This window comes from Lynx rufus, unplaced genomic scaffold (genome assembly GCF_022079265.1).
Source record: "Lynx rufus isolate CCGP_SWC_20201006 ecotype Redwood Valley unplaced genomic scaffold, mLynRuf1.p SCAF_1, whole genome shotgun sequence".
NCBI lineage: Eukaryota > Metazoa > Chordata > Mammalia > Carnivora > Felidae > Lynx > Lynx rufus.
This window is the reverse complement of record NW_025814823.1, coordinates 64,038,354-64,054,084: the sequence shown is the minus strand read 5'-3', so window position 1 is coordinate 64,054,084 and position 15,731 is coordinate 64,038,354. Positions and strand designations below refer to the sequence as shown.

The window sequence follows — 15,731 nt, the reverse complement described above, 5'->3', positions numbered from 1 at the left end:
AGTGTGGTAGACACTTGTTTGTCCCTTCCACCACCTCCATTGAGGTCTGCCCTGGTTTTAGGTACTCAAGAGATTCTGGGCAGAACTCTCAATTCAGGGCTGTGTGCTATGTTGTGGCCACAGAGTCATGGCAACCTGAGGTGTGCCATTAGTGGCCTTTGGGTCCACAGAAGTTCCACTGATGGCCACAGTGCTCGGTGGAATGTTGATCCTGGAGGCTCCAGGCCCAGCAGTGGGGGTTGTGCCACGTGCAACAGCCCAGGGAACACTGTGACACGTGGTGGTTGTTACAGTCAGGATGGGGGTTTTCGTGGTTAAAACTTGTTGTTATGGGGTGCCTGCGTGGCTCAGTTGGTTAAGCGACCGACTTCGGCTCAGGTCGTAATCTCATGGTTTGTGAGTTCAAGCCCCGCATCGGGCTCGCTGCTGTCAGCGTGGAGCCCACTTCAGATCCTCTGCCCTCCTCTCTCTCTGCCCCTCCCCTGCTTGTGCTCTCTGTCTCAAAAATAAATAAACTTAAAAAAAAAACCTTTTGTTTTTATGCAAGGTGAAACAAAGTAATGGCCACTGGAATGTCTGTCCCTCTGGAGTAAAAATATCAAGTTGAGAATATTTGTCACTTTGTAAAAGAGTTTGGAGACCTTAAATCAACTATTTTGGAAGCAAACTTTAAAACTTTCTATAGGACATAGTAAACATGAAGACCACGAATAAAGAGCTAGGAAGCTACCATTCTTTACTTGAACTTAAACCAGGTACTTCTAGGAAGCATTGGGAAAGAGAAAAATATAAATGGTTACAAGTTCAGATGATGGTTGACATTATAAGCAAGACTAACTCCTTCGAAGGAGCATCAGAGCTAACTCAGCAAAGTGGCAACCAAAACAGCCTTCACAATCCAGCCAAAGAATGGAGAAAAGCTTCAGACAGCACTAACAAAACCTTTGGAGGTAAATTCTAGTCTTCGGAAAAGCGTCAAATTGCTTTCATGCGAATCTCAAAAACAGAAGCAGAGAGTGGGGAAATTTACTAAAGAGAAAAAATAATATAAAAGTCTGCCCATGGAGTGAGTCCTTAATAATAAAGAGAGTCAGATCAAACCTCTAGGTGAACAGTTGGCTAGAGATGAGCAATTGGGCTGCTGTTCTTGAGGAAGACAGCATGGATTGTGCAATCATGAAATTGGATATAATGGACACATCAGAAAATGGAGACTTTTTAATTGGTGAAGCCAAAGGATTGTTGATTTACGGGGACTGAGTTTAGTACCGGTTTACAAACTCTTGAGGAACACAAGCGTACACAAAATTAACTGCAGAGGCTAAGATAATCCATGCACTTAAAAACCATTTGAAAAATTTCCAACCAAGAAAGCTTTGCTATATTCAGAAAACACTCAGAAAGGGAGAGGCAACAATTCCTGCAGAAATATCACTGGGGCACCTGGGTGGCTCAGTTGGTTGAGCGTCCGAGTCAGCTCAGATCACGATCTCATGGCTCGTGAGTTTGAGCCCCGCTGACCGCTCAGAGCCTGGAGCCTGCTTGGAATTCTGTGTCTCCCTCTCTCTCTGCCCCTCCCCTGCTTGTGCTCTCTCGCACGCTCTCTCTCTCTCTCTCTCTCTCTCAAGAATAAATAAAAACATTAAAAATTTTAAAAAAATATCACATACTTCTTGAACTTAATCAATAAAAGGAAATATGGTTTTATACAGTGTCCAATTTAGAGAGAATTTATTCCATTTGAGGTGGAGGAGAATTATTCCAAACCACCCCAGAACATCAGTGATGCATATGAACAGTTACACACTTCAAAATTCAATCAAAAATGCTTCAGAACATTTTTTTAAATATCACTGGGTATTATTAAAACCCTCGTATTCCCAGGAGACAAAAGCTCATGTTATTGATATAAAAGCTCTGTTCGCTCAGAGAAACATCAATAACTTAACAAAGCAAATGCACACATGACACAAAAACTGAATGAGGAAGAAATTAAAGGTTTGGAAACCTGCCCTTCCATTATTTGTTTTCCAGAAAAAGTGTGTTTGGCAGAGGCCTGAGGCCACAGGCAGGAATCTTCCAGATGCCAGATCCCTGAAGAAGGAGGAGCATGTGACTGGGACGATGAGAAAATGAAAATATCCATGCCCAGTATCCACCACCAATACCCCCAAGCTTCCTCCCGTCTGGCTAACTCCATCTTGAGTCAGCAAGTTCTCCAGAAGAGCCAGACAGAGTTGTGTAATTAAAATAGTGATCCTAACAGGGAAGCCTATAAAGAATTGAATAAAACAGGAATGAATAGTCTGGAAAGAAGATGTCAGGAAAACAGGCAAATAATAATAATAATAATAATAATAATAGCCTTCAAATATCTGAAATTTAAGATGCCCAAGACTTAGTCCCTATCTTCAGAACATTACAATCTATGGTACCGTGAATTTTCAAACACCTAGAACTATCCACAAGCATGATGCACCACTGTTCCAGGAGATCTTTGTCCAGATTTCCCTTTATAGGCCTTCAGATCTTCACAAGACATTTAATAATTATTCCTCTCTTAGGAAATTAGGTAGAAATAAACCATCATGGTTAACAGTACTTATTCACAAGAAAATCAGACTATAATCTTTCTCACATAGATAAAAGCACAAATTAATCATGCAACACTGGATGCAATACCAAAGCCTTAGGAAATATTGATCTTTAAATTATACAAGCTTGTTGTCTAATGTGTTTCTTAAAAATATTTAGGCTTACCTCATATGAGGTACCTGGGTCATGACTGACCCTCACCACTGGAAATCATTTCAAGCTCCAGAGACATTATCAAAGGGCCAAACTGGACCTCCCCTCCCCCCATGATCCACAAGTGCAGGGGGCAAATCTCCAAAAGATAAAGGATTCAGATCTAATCAAGCATGTGAAGAAAATTCTTACCAGCAGAGGCCAACCATGTTATAGAACTATCTCTATATACTATAGCATGTATTTGAGTAGAAAATCACTGGACAATAGAACCTTTGGCTTACCTCTCTGGCCAAAAAACGTTTGCCTCTTTCCACATCTGAAAAGAACTCAATGGGCCTAGTACTGGGAGGAGAACCCACTGATTACGGCTACATACTACTGCCACCATTCTGTCACAGCAACCTCCCTATCACTACCTAGCATGCAGAGTTAAGCAGGTAAAACGTTCTTAAGTGATCTTTGCATACGATGATGACTTGGATTGGATGGCCTCTCGTGATCTCATGAAATCTTCCTTTCCTTCTTTATTAGCTTATAGGTTTTTCTACTTCCGGTTGGCCCACTATGATTGGACTTTTTCTGAGATGTCTTTTACCCTAAAAACTTGTATCTTTCACCTTCAATTATTACTAATTTAATTCTTACGCCTTTCCATTTTCTCATGTGGAACTTCGGTTTTATTTCTCAGAAGAATGAGTCCATTTGAATAACATACTAATCCCAAGTTAAACACTATCTCTCTACATAAGTTAAATAAAAATTAGGCAAAGGTTAAAATGGTATCTTTAAATATATTATGGATGTACTTTCAATGACTACCCATAAAATGTGTCCATAGGTGGTTGATTTATAACCTTGAGTCACAGCCTTTTATTCTGTGGCAGTCAAATGCAAAAATACACATGAATGAAAGCTCATAAAAAAAAAAAAAGTTTGCCTCAGAGATAACACCATCTTGGGGAACGTTGGAGGTGGTCATTGAGAAGACATGACTGTAGGCTGACATGTGAGCTGGACCCAGACATTTGGAGCATCTTAACCCTCTCCCCTGTCCTTGGAATGTACATTTTCTCCATTATCCCCACACTAGGAACCATATCAAGGATGCAGCCTTGAGAGAGTAATGTGTTGCCTCAACCCTACTTGCCTTACAATCTCTATTATACAAAATCATATAACAGTGATTTTTAGGAAACTGTATAAAAAAGAACAAAATTAGTGCCTTACCAGAAATAATGCAGGCTACTATTTTAATTTGCCTTTCAATTCATGTGAAAGAATATCATTGAGATACCTAAAAACATATGATTAATTTATTATGCTTTAATTCTACAGATGCAGATAAATGTGAATGTGTATAGAGGAAGTGATGAGGTATTAGTTATCTCAATAACATACTTTAATTAGAGTGCACTAGTGTGTACAATTCACCTTAAACTCAATTTTGATAGGTATTAAAATTGAATTGAATAGCTATTCTAAAGTAATTTGAATGCAACCAGCTGAATCTCTACTAATAGTGCATAGGTAAGAGATGTGAAAAACTGATTATCTATTTAAAAATACAAATTAGGACTTTTACTGTTGGAAATTATGTTTCTAAACCCTTACAGACTTTAAAAAAAAAAAAAAGCTTTTTGTGGTAGTAATTCCTAAGATGGCAACGTAGGACACTCTTGAATCCCCTTCTCCCGCAGATGCACCAAATGTACAACTACCCATAGAGAAATTTCCTCTGAAAGAAATCCAGAAACTAGCTGAGCGCATTGGGTGAATGAGAAAATACCTACACTGAAACAGGAAAGGCTGAGACACACACTTATAAATCCCACCTTCAGCAAGGCGCCATACAATCCAGAGAGAAACCCCAACTCCCAACTGTGAAAACAAAGCATACCAAAATTTATGAGATCCAGCAAAAGCAGTGCTAGCTAGTAAGTTTATAGTGATAAGTACTTATATTAAGGGCAGTGGGGTGGGAGGGGGAGTCATAAATAAACAACCTCATTTTACACCTCAAGAAACTAGAGGGAAAAGAGAATAAACTAAGCTGAAAGTTACCAGCAGAAATAACAAAGATCAAAGCAGAAATAAATGAAATGGAAACCAAACAAACAATAGAAAATATCAATGATGTTAAGAGCTGACTTTTGAAAAGGTAAAAAAAATGTACAAATCTTTAGCTAGACTAAGAAAAAAATATAGACTCAAATAAATAAAATTATAAGTCAAAGAGGAGACATTACAACTGACACCATAGAAATACTAAGGGTCATAGAGACAGCTATGAACAATTATATGCAAACAAACAGGATAACCTAAAATAAACAGGTAAATTCCTAGAAACATAGAACCTATCAAAACTAAATTATGAAAAAAATAGAAAATCTGAACAGACCAGTGTTAAGTAAGGAGACTGAATCGGTAATTTAAAAATTAAGAAAGAAAAACAAAAAGCCCAGGACTAAATGTTTTCACTGATGAATTCTATCAAATATTTAAATAAAAATGTGATTTTGTCACTTATATGTCAATAAAGTTAAAAAAAGCCATTTCGTTTCTAAAATTGTATAGAATCAATGTGCAGTTGAGTTTCTTAGTAATATTTGCTCATTTAGAAGATGTTGAACCACTGAAATTAACACAGGTTCTGGGTCCTTTTAATAAGTTAAAATATTAAATTATATTAATAAATAATATGCTATGTGTAATTAATAGCAAAAAATAAAGTGTTATTTTATAAAATAAACAAATGATTTCCTCACAAGAAATCATTTGATCATTAAATGATTTCTGAACATTAGGAATGATTATGAAATGATTTTTATATATTATTAATTAATATCAATTAATTAATATTAAAAGCACATTATAGTCTTGTATAAAGTTTTATGAAAATTCCAGTTTTTTTCCTCATTCAAGGAAGATCTTTACAATTATTTGCTTACATTAAATGACAATTTATAATATTTTTTCAACTCTATTCCACATTAGGAAAGGTATGTTTGCTTTAGGAGCATTTAAAACACCACAGAAATCAACAAAGCATTCATAAATAATAATTATTTACTGTGATAAATAATTAGTAGTGATTATAGTAGTGATAAGAATTAGTAGGATTTAAACATTTAACATGTATAAGACACTAATCGAAGTGTGAAAGCTCATTTTATGGTGAGAACTCTATGATGTAGGTATTATTGCCCCATTTCACCACAGAGGAGACTAAGGAAAGGAGAGATTAAATAATCAAATGCCCAAACTCATAGCCAGTAAGTGGCAGAGCACCTGTGAAATCCAGTCTGACAGCAGAGCCAGCGCTTTTAATATCTACACTTTGCTGGCTCTCTGTTAATGCTTTATTAAATTATGTATTGTCTTAATCCCCAGAATAATTATAAAATGAAAATACCCTATTGTAAATTAAATTTTGTTTCCCTAACGGCTTATTAAACAGGAGAGACTCATGATTTTCCTCAGGAAACTGGTAACATTTTTTTTTCCAGTTGAAATTCATCCAACAGAAATATGATACAGCTGATACCTCTATGGATTTCTTAAAGTGAAAATATGTATTTATTGAGGACTAGACTTGGAAGTCCTAGATCTCAGAGATTGCTTTGGGAATGTGAGAAAGTCATTATTTGCTGGCTCTCCAGTAATTTATTTTGAATTTGTTAAATTCATTGATGTGTGAACTGGTTATCGAAGCTTGATAAACAGCTTATAAATCACTTTGAAGTTGGCAGAAATAAATATTAATGAGTCAATTTTCAAGGAATTTAAAGTCAGTGGTATCTCCTTTTTCTGTTGCCATAAGTTAAAAAAGAGAATCTCAGTTGTTTTATTTAGAAAAGGATCTAACAACTTATTAGTAATGATTGATGTTTCTCAAGATAGTCCTAGGACTACTGATTATATCAAATCAAACGATTTGCCTAAAAGAAAAGAATGTTCTTTATAAATTCACCACAGAGTTTCATATGACAAAAGTTTTGTTTAAAACTTCTTTATAAAACACAAGTACAATGATGATTCTCACTCTTTGAGATTCTAAAGTAACCTGCTTCCCCGAGGTTGGCTCAAGGCTGGACTTAGAATAAGCAAAGAAATAAAGCAAGCATTTCAGGTACTGGTGTCTACCAATGTCAGAGCCTTACCGACATTTTCCCACTTGAACCATTTCTACCTTCTCCACACAGGACAAAACAGAATCAAAGGATTTTAGTAGCTGTCCCAGGCCACATGACCAGTGAATAGCAAAGTCAGGACTTAAAAACAGGTTTATCGAAGTATGAGCCTGTGTTAGTTTAGTGTTTGAAATAGGAAAAATAGATGATTTTCTATGTGATAGATTTTAAGGATACAGAAAGGCCCTCCAGTTTTCAAAACAGATAGTAAAAGAACCTAATTACTTATGTATATTAGAAAACCCTGGCCCTTTGAGATTACATGGCATGCCCTCAAATTAATATCAAATCTGGACTTGATTTCAGAGCTCTTGTGCCTGTTTTCCCTTCTGGAGATACTCAATATCATAATACTAATATTTGTTTCCTGGATCTAAAGGTTTATTTCCCATAATTATGAAATACTTGAAACTTTAGAAGTCTCACTTTGAGTTGGTTTATTATATCCCTTCCAAAAGTTCTAGTACTTATCTGATCTCCAGAAAGGGACAGATTGAAGAAAGATCTGGACCAGTGCATATGGTTGCGAACCTTGTTCACTATATAAAAACATCCAGCTGAATAAATCAGGAAGCAGGAGTTGAAGTCCAGCTCACTTTCTACCCGCCAAGCCACACAATGGTGTGGCATCCACCTAAAGAGGGCACCATGTCTAATCTGCAAAAGGGGACCTTACAGGCTCACACAGGCCCTGCAAAGAAAGGGGGAGTTACGTGATTGGGCACAAAGTTAAGAAGAAAGGGGGAGGAGGTGATTGGGCACAAAGATTTTCAGATCCAATGTCTATCAGAAATTGATTAAGAAAACCAACTTCCAATGCTAATGATTAGGATGTTTATTAACTTGATAAATTAGTGCCACAATGGGGAGAGGTCTTCTTTCAGCACCGAGGAATATAATTTTGTTTCAGGAGAAATGATTTAGGATAAACATCAGCAACATGTCCTACTTCACTGTATGGGATATGAGAATGTTACTAAGGAGCCTGTGAATATGTAAGAAAATGGCTGTACAGAAGGTGGGAAAAATAGAAAACTCTTGTGTCCTTTTTACTTGATGATTTTATTTCAAAAACTTCCTAAAATCTTCTTGGAATAAAACACCATGATGTTGCATATACCACATTTTCAAAAATCATTACACCATCACTGTGACAGATTCTGAAGAGTCTCTGAAGAAACACTTCTGAACGTTAAGCTGTCAAGTTTTCATTTAATGAAAATATAATTGGCATGTCTATTTTAGTGTTGAAAACCTTTGAAATGCTAACAATAACTACCCATTTTTTTTTAGTAAAAGGCACCATTCTAGGTAGTTTGCATACATATTGCCTAACTTCCCAAAAAAGAATGCTCTAAAAGTTATGTGCTACTATTCTCTTTTTATCAATGAGGAAACAGGCTCAAAGAGTCTAAGGCATCTGAGAATTACTGGCAGAATGCAGATTCAAATCCATGTGGGTTCCCATTTTAAACCTGAGTCCTCTCTACCTCACTGAACTAATCCTATGAGAAGGCTTCTACTTAGAGAGAAAGGGGAAAGTAGCTAACCAATATTTTACTGTAAGATATAAAAAATATATTTTTTTTGAGAGAGAGAGAGAAAGAAAGAACAAAAGAGGAGGGGCAGAGAGAGAGAGGGAGAGAGAGAATCCCAAGCAGGCTCTGTACTGTCAGCACAGAGCCCAGTGCAAGGCTTGATACCATGAACTGGAGATCATGACCTGAGCTGAAATGAAGAGTTTAACAATCAACTGAGCCACCCAGGTGCCCCAATAAAAAATAAATCTTGAATCAAATATGGAAACCCACACAATTTCCTACTATTTCCTAATGTATTAACTCATTAAGTTGCCATAATTAAAAAAAAATTAATGTTTATTTTTGAGAGAGACAGAGACAGAATGTGAATGGGTTGGGGCAGGGAGAGAGGGAGGCACAGAATCCAAAGCAGGCTCCAGGCTCCGAGCTGTCAGCACAGAGCTTGACATGGGGCTCGAACTCACAAGCTGTGAGATCATGACCTGAGCCAAAGTCAGACGCTCACTGACTGAGCCACCCAGGCGCCCCAAGTTGCCATAATTTTAAAGTACATAATAATGTGCTTATAGTCACTTAATTTTATGTATATGGCCAACCCTCGAGTTCTAAGAAATCAGTCAGGGAGTGTGGAGTGGCTGCTTACCTGCTCCGATAACTTTTGTGCATCGAGGTGAGCCTGCATCACGGCATCATTAACAAGCAAGTGGAAGTTCAGGAGCACATGTTCAATGTCATATGTTCCATGCATGGCATCTGACAGCTCTCCCAATGACCGGATGTAGGCATGCCAGTGTGGATTCAGCTCTGCCATGTGTGCCAAGCAGCCTCTCATGACGTTGAGGCAGTACCCCATGCAAGGCTTGCTGAGAGTCAGGCCCTGGCAGTGAGGGCAGTACTGCATCCTCAGGACAGCTCTGCTGCACTCTCTGGAGAAGTGTAAATGGTCTGTGGTATTGATGACTTCAATGCCCAGATTCAGTGCCTGCAGAAATGTGCGGCTAGGCAGCAGCGATCTCCCCATCTGCCCCATCACTCTTTGGGGAATATTACCAAAGGGACTAACATCCCGGCGAGCCATCCGGATGCATTCTGAGTATTCCAGGGAACCGTCTGTCACACCAGGGCTAATGAGGTGATTGTAGACCAGAGGGAAAAGACCGTCAAAGAATCTGTTTACAAATTCTTCAGGATGAACATCTGCACCAAACAAATAGAGCCCCACATCAGTGAAGAACTCCTGAACTGAAGCTGTAGCCTCTAAGGCCATATTTCTGTAGCTGTTGCAGAAGAAGATACTGGTGTAATTCTCTGCTTGTCTGATGAGATTTTCGAGGGTTTCTGTAACAAGAGCAGAGGTAAAACATGGAAAGGCTTAGTATACATGCTGAAACTGTCCATCCGTCTGCTCCAGACAGTAGCATCCTAACCAACTTAAGGACCCAAATGGGAAAATGCTCAGCCTACTGAACCCAATTTAGTGCTCCAAGGATAAAGGTTGGTCAACAGTGGGCATCACACACACCATGCAAGTTTTATGAGATGTATTTCCTAAAGTCAAATGTAAAGAAATCAAAAAGTGTTGAAATCAAAAAGAAGTTACGATATGGTGGTTTCCCACTTACTTTATTTCATGGTCATCCACCACCCACCAATGGCAGAAGAAAAGCGTCGATGAGAAGATTATTTCCAACCATGGGTTCATTGTTTATAAAAGACTGATGGTAGATGCTTGATTCACCACCTACTGTACTTTTACGCTTTTTCAATTTTTTTTTTTCCAGAATGAAAGCTAGTAGATTATACACTAGTTACTGCATTAGAATTCCTACCAGGTTCAAATGAAAAAGAAAGCAAAATATTTCATGATTAAACAATGCCCTAACTGGCAAACCTTGTTAAGTAGTAGGTGAGTCATGAGTTCTATTAGTTGACAAATATAATCGTGTGACCATCTTCTGAACACTGTTTTGTTGTTCTCATCATCTGATCTCCAAAGACTTAACTGTGGGACATTTTATTTTCTCACTTAAGTAACTGATGCTCCCAAATCAATTTCTCCACAGAAATAGAGAATAATTTATCCACAAATTAAGGAAGGTTGTAGTAATCGGTAAGCAAGAGTTATATTTCAAAATGATAGCTTTAGGCAGCAGTTGAACACCTTGGCTATTCTAGTAATTACATTTTATAATTAGCCTAATTATAATAAATAATGATGCTGGACTGTTATCAATACATAATTAATTGTAAAATACATCAATAAAATTATCTCCCATAACCCCAATCTCATTGTTATTTTTAATTAGGTTGTAAAAGACCACACAATGATTCAGTAATCAGACCATTGAATATATTATAAAAGGAGATGGAACGACAGTAGAATGAAAATGAAATAATAAAAAGCAGAAGTGCAGTGAGAGCCACTAATGAAGTGGAACTGTGTCATGAATATGCCATCATTTCCTAAAAACAAATAAACAACAACAAACCAAACTAAGCACCTTTACAAAAAGCACCGAGAGGTAAAATACAGCCCCATGTATTCTGATTCTGTTCTGAGACCAATTAATGTTGGGTCTCAAACTTTAGTGGGATATATCAAGATGCCTGCTACGGACTGAATGTTTGTTCACCTCTCCCCCAAATTAATATGTTGAAATCTAATCTCCAACGTGGATGACATTTGGAAGTGAGGCTTTCAGGAGGTGATTAGGTTCATGAATCGTGAAGCCCTCATGAATGGGATTGGTGCCTCTATAAAAGAGACTCCAGAGAGCTCCTTTGCTCCTTCTGCTATGTGAGGACACAGAAGATGACCATCCATGAACCAGGAAGTAGGTTCTCACCAGACAATGAATCTGCCAGCACTATGATCTGGGACTTCCTAGTCTCTGAAACTACGAGAAATAAATGTTTGTTGTTTATAAGGCACCCAGTCTATGGTATTCTGTGACAGCAGCCTAAACTAAAATAAAACAGCATGTGCCCTACCATGAAAGGCAGCAGTTTTTAAAGGTGGCTGTCACTCTGTTGCAACATAGAGGATTACAGACTTTAGTCTGTAAAGGAGAAGGTCTCCTGTGTTACCATGGCATCCCCGGTGCTCTCTGGAATGTAGGCTGCATACTATGTATTCAACAAAAATGTGAGCAATTGAAGGCTTCAAGTGAGATTAGCTGTTTTACCAAGTGAGATCGCCTGATCACCTAGGCTGGGTGAGGAAAATAGAGATTGCCAGGTCTCTGCACTAGGGTTTACAACCCAGTAGGTCTGTTTGGGTTTGGGAATCTCCCTTTAACAAGCAGCCCCCATGATTCTGTCAACCTAACCAGTTTTGGAAAAACTGCCCTCACAGATAATCTATAAAATGTTTGCTCTGCTTTGATAGAGTGGTTCAGCAAGCATTCCACTGAAACAGTCTCACCCGACAGCTGCGATGTCAGCCACTGCACTCTGCTTTCACAGACCCTCAAGAGTGCGTGTGGAAAGTGAGTTAAACCTGTGGCTGAAATAAAATAAAACTGCTAAGCTTATATTTTTCTCAATAATATAGGCTCACATCTCTCAGCAAATTATGTGTGGCCAAAAATTATGAGGTAGATTGAAAATGAGTTTATTTGCCAGTAATGGTTAAATAGCAATGTTTGCCATTTTTTAAAGATAAGTGTAAATTTAAAGAGACCAAAACCAAAGGCACGATTACATACTTTGCGCCAGTTTTTCTAAGGTGCATGCTATAGACCTGTTTGTGCAGCTGATACTTGCCACACAATTCTCAGTGCAATAAAGGTTGAAAGCTACCCCAGGAAATACAAATGTTCCATCTGATTTCTGCCAACTCTAAGTGGTGTACAAACACACAATTTTTTAAAGTAAAAAAAATAAAAGGTTTCTTTAAAAATTTGAGCCCCAGTAATCTATAACTTACTATGATTCAGGGGTATATGAAATTTGTCTTTTCAGCTGCTATAACAAATAGGTTTTGCAAATTAATTTATTCTGTGAAAACAATATTAAAAATAATGTATTTAATATTTACATTTTCTTTTTTTATTTTATTTCAGAGTAGTTTTTCTCTGATCTAGATTTTTATTTTTTTATTTTTTTGTAATTTTTTTAATGTTTATTTATTCTTGAGAGAGAGACAGACAGACTGCGAGTGGGGGACAGGCAGAGAGAGAGGGAGACACAGAATCCAAAGCAGGCTCCAGACTCTGACCTGACAGCACAGAGCCCAATGTGGGGCTCGAGCTCATGAATCATGAGATCATGACCTGAGCCAAAGTCAGAGGTTTAATTGACTGAGCAAACCAGTCACCCCTGATCTAGATTTTTAAAACAAAATATAATGGAATGTATTAAAATGTTAGGAATCCTATCATGGTAACATTTTAAAACTTTACTTTATGTTGTAAAAATTAAAATTTTAGTTTTCATAACTACGTATTGTTTTTGCTAATCTTTGAATAAGAGAAGACATGTGCTCAAATATCAACATTCTGATTATTTCCTGAATATCTAAACACAAAATAGCTTTTTTAAATGAACTTATTCTGTAATATTTTTTAAATGTTTTACTTATTTTTGAGACAGAGAGAGAGCATGAGCAGGGAAGGGGCAGAGAGAGAGGGAGACACAGAATCTGAGGCAGGCTCCAGGCTCTGAGCTGTCAGCACAGAGCCCGATGCAGGGCTCATGAGACTGTGATCCGAGCCAAGATCAAGAGTTTGATGCTTAACTGACTGAGCCACCCAGGTGTCCCCATATGTTAGTATTTTTCAATGTATACATTTGTGATCCTAAATATTTTTTAAATCCAATCAATGATGAAAATGTAAACAATTGTTCTGTATACATTTGAATTAGGGATAAACATACTTTTGTAAGTTTTTTATCCTAATATAAAACATTAATATATAAACAATTATATCAGAAACTGAATAATCTAGAAGCCAATCCACTTGATGACTGTGTTAATCTTTTTTAAAAAAGCTGGTAAAATCAGAAGTTGAATTTATGAAAATTAGTTGTTTGTATTAACTCTGAATTTACAAACCCATCACTTTGTTGTCTTACTGTGTTTATCATAGAGTTGAGTGTTTCCATTTTATGGAATCGGTATTATGATTTTAACAAGAATTTAAACTTGCCAAAAGAATTGTCAAATAACCCAAATATTTTGTGGTTCTGCAAAATAACAATCCATATATAAAATCGGTGTTTACAAATCCAAGGGAGGTTAGATGCTAAATAATTCATCATCTCTACTTCATTATTAAAGAGAAACTATACAGTTCCTTTCATTACAAAGTTTTAATAAGTAAAACATAGCCCTCACCTAAGCTATACAAATAACAGTTTTCTTTTGATATGCCAAAAATTATAACACATGTTGAAAATAATTAAACATTTGCTAGGCCTTCCTTAAGGAATTTAGGAAACAGACTAGAAAAAAAAATCTTTTTGTTGTTTTTCATTGAGAATTTCAATAAGCTCTTCCTCTCAGTGGTAACACATCAAGTCTACCAAGGCATAAAACTTCCAGCTTTCCTTTCCATACCTAAGTGTGGTAGGTTCAATAAGAAAATGCAATCTAATTAGTGATTGAATAAAAAATGTAATTTCTCCTGGCTTTATGAGAGAATTAATTCATGCATCATCTCATTAAGTAGAAAGCGAAGTTGGAATACATGAAGTTTATGTGAATCCACTTCAATTTTCAACATTAACATTCTGTGAAAATTTAATAACAAAACACCTATGAGAAGAAACTTACATCAACTTTCTTCAGCCCACATACCCTTTAGAGACATTTTATAGTACATACAAATGATTACTGACACTTAAACCAAGGGTTTAAACTTAAATACAACTAGTGGAGATAAAACAAGGTGATATCGATTTAAAATTAAACTTGACAAACTGAAAAATCAGTGAAGACTTATATGCAGGTAGATTTTTACAATGGAAGAAACAATATTTATAGGGCTTTTATTGCTTTAATGATAAAGAGGATTTCAAAATGTAATGATCGCGAAATTACTGTTATACTAACCTCCCCTGCATGACATGAACAGACATTTTATGACCCATTTCATATTTTTATTATTTTATTTTTGATACATGAACATTTTAAGATACAAAGTCTGAAGTGTCTATTACAATTTAAGACCCCAGATATTCTCAAACATAGCAATGAAATAGATGAGGAAATATTAAATCATATCAACTGTGGATAATCAGACGATTTTACAATATGTACCTGGGTCGAAGAGAAATTTTCAGAGCAAATTTACATATTTGTGCATTACATTTCTCAAGTCACAAATTTTGTTACTATCATAGATAATTCCTTACTACCCTGAAACTTCAGAGGTAGTCTGTGCCAAAAACTATCTTTTCCTCTGAAATGAATTGTAGGTATATGAGTAGATAGGTAGTGATCATTTTAAGAGCAATTTCTCAACCAGTTTTTATCACATACACATTACAATGAACTGTAACTCCTTCTGCCTTTTTTTTTAACAAAATGCCTTCCAATAATTTTAATATGGTCTTACCAATTTCTCCAGTCTGGAATTGTTTATACTGAATTCATCCCTTTGATATTTGCATATTTCCTCCACTTTTCCATAAAATAAAATGTGTAATAAAAGCTTTCTACAATATTAATTTAATGACATTTTTAAATGGTATGCGGTATGATTTATAATATCATTCTTCAGAAATTAGTCAGCTATACAAATAAATAGTAAATAGAATATTGATCTGTATCACCAAAAATTAACACATCAGTAATTAATCTGGTCTCCTCAGACAAGCACTGTATGGAAAAATGCTTTCTCAACTTTTCTCCCTCATTTCCCTCCCCACTAATTCGGTTATCATGGTGCTTCACATTTATTACTATTATCATTTTAAAATCATTTATGTTTGGAAATCAATTTATGATTTTAGCAAGAATTGAAGCTCAATTAAACACTTACATAACAGTTAAAATCAATGTCGAACAACTCACTGTAGATTGTTTCATAAGTTGTTATAGGATAAAGACTTTAAGTCACATCTAATAATCTTTAAAACAAACCCAGAAACATAGTCCACAAATATAGGATTGTTGTATAAAACTGTAATACTCGGTTATTTGGCACATTAAAAAAATGTTTTAGTAAATTGGTTTGGGCAAATTCATTTTCTCTGGATTGACCATTTGAGATAAGGTGAGTAGGAAAGCCTCCAATGAGGAACA

The 15,731-nt window shown here is 36.3% G+C and overlaps 1 protein-coding gene across 1 annotated transcript in view; it reads right to left on the bottom strand.

Annotated features, from left to right (window-relative positions):
* Positions 1 to 15,731, bottom strand: part of GPC5 (glypican 5) — a 682,201-nt gene that overhangs the window by 394,404 nt on the left and 272,066 nt on the right. Inside the window, exon 3 of the mRNA XM_047075274.1 lies at positions 9,126 to 9,820. Within this exon, the coding sequence (XP_046931230.1) occupies positions 9,126 to 9,820 (695 nt within the window). The remainder of the gene's footprint in view (positions 1 to 9,125; positions 9,821 to 15,731) is intronic.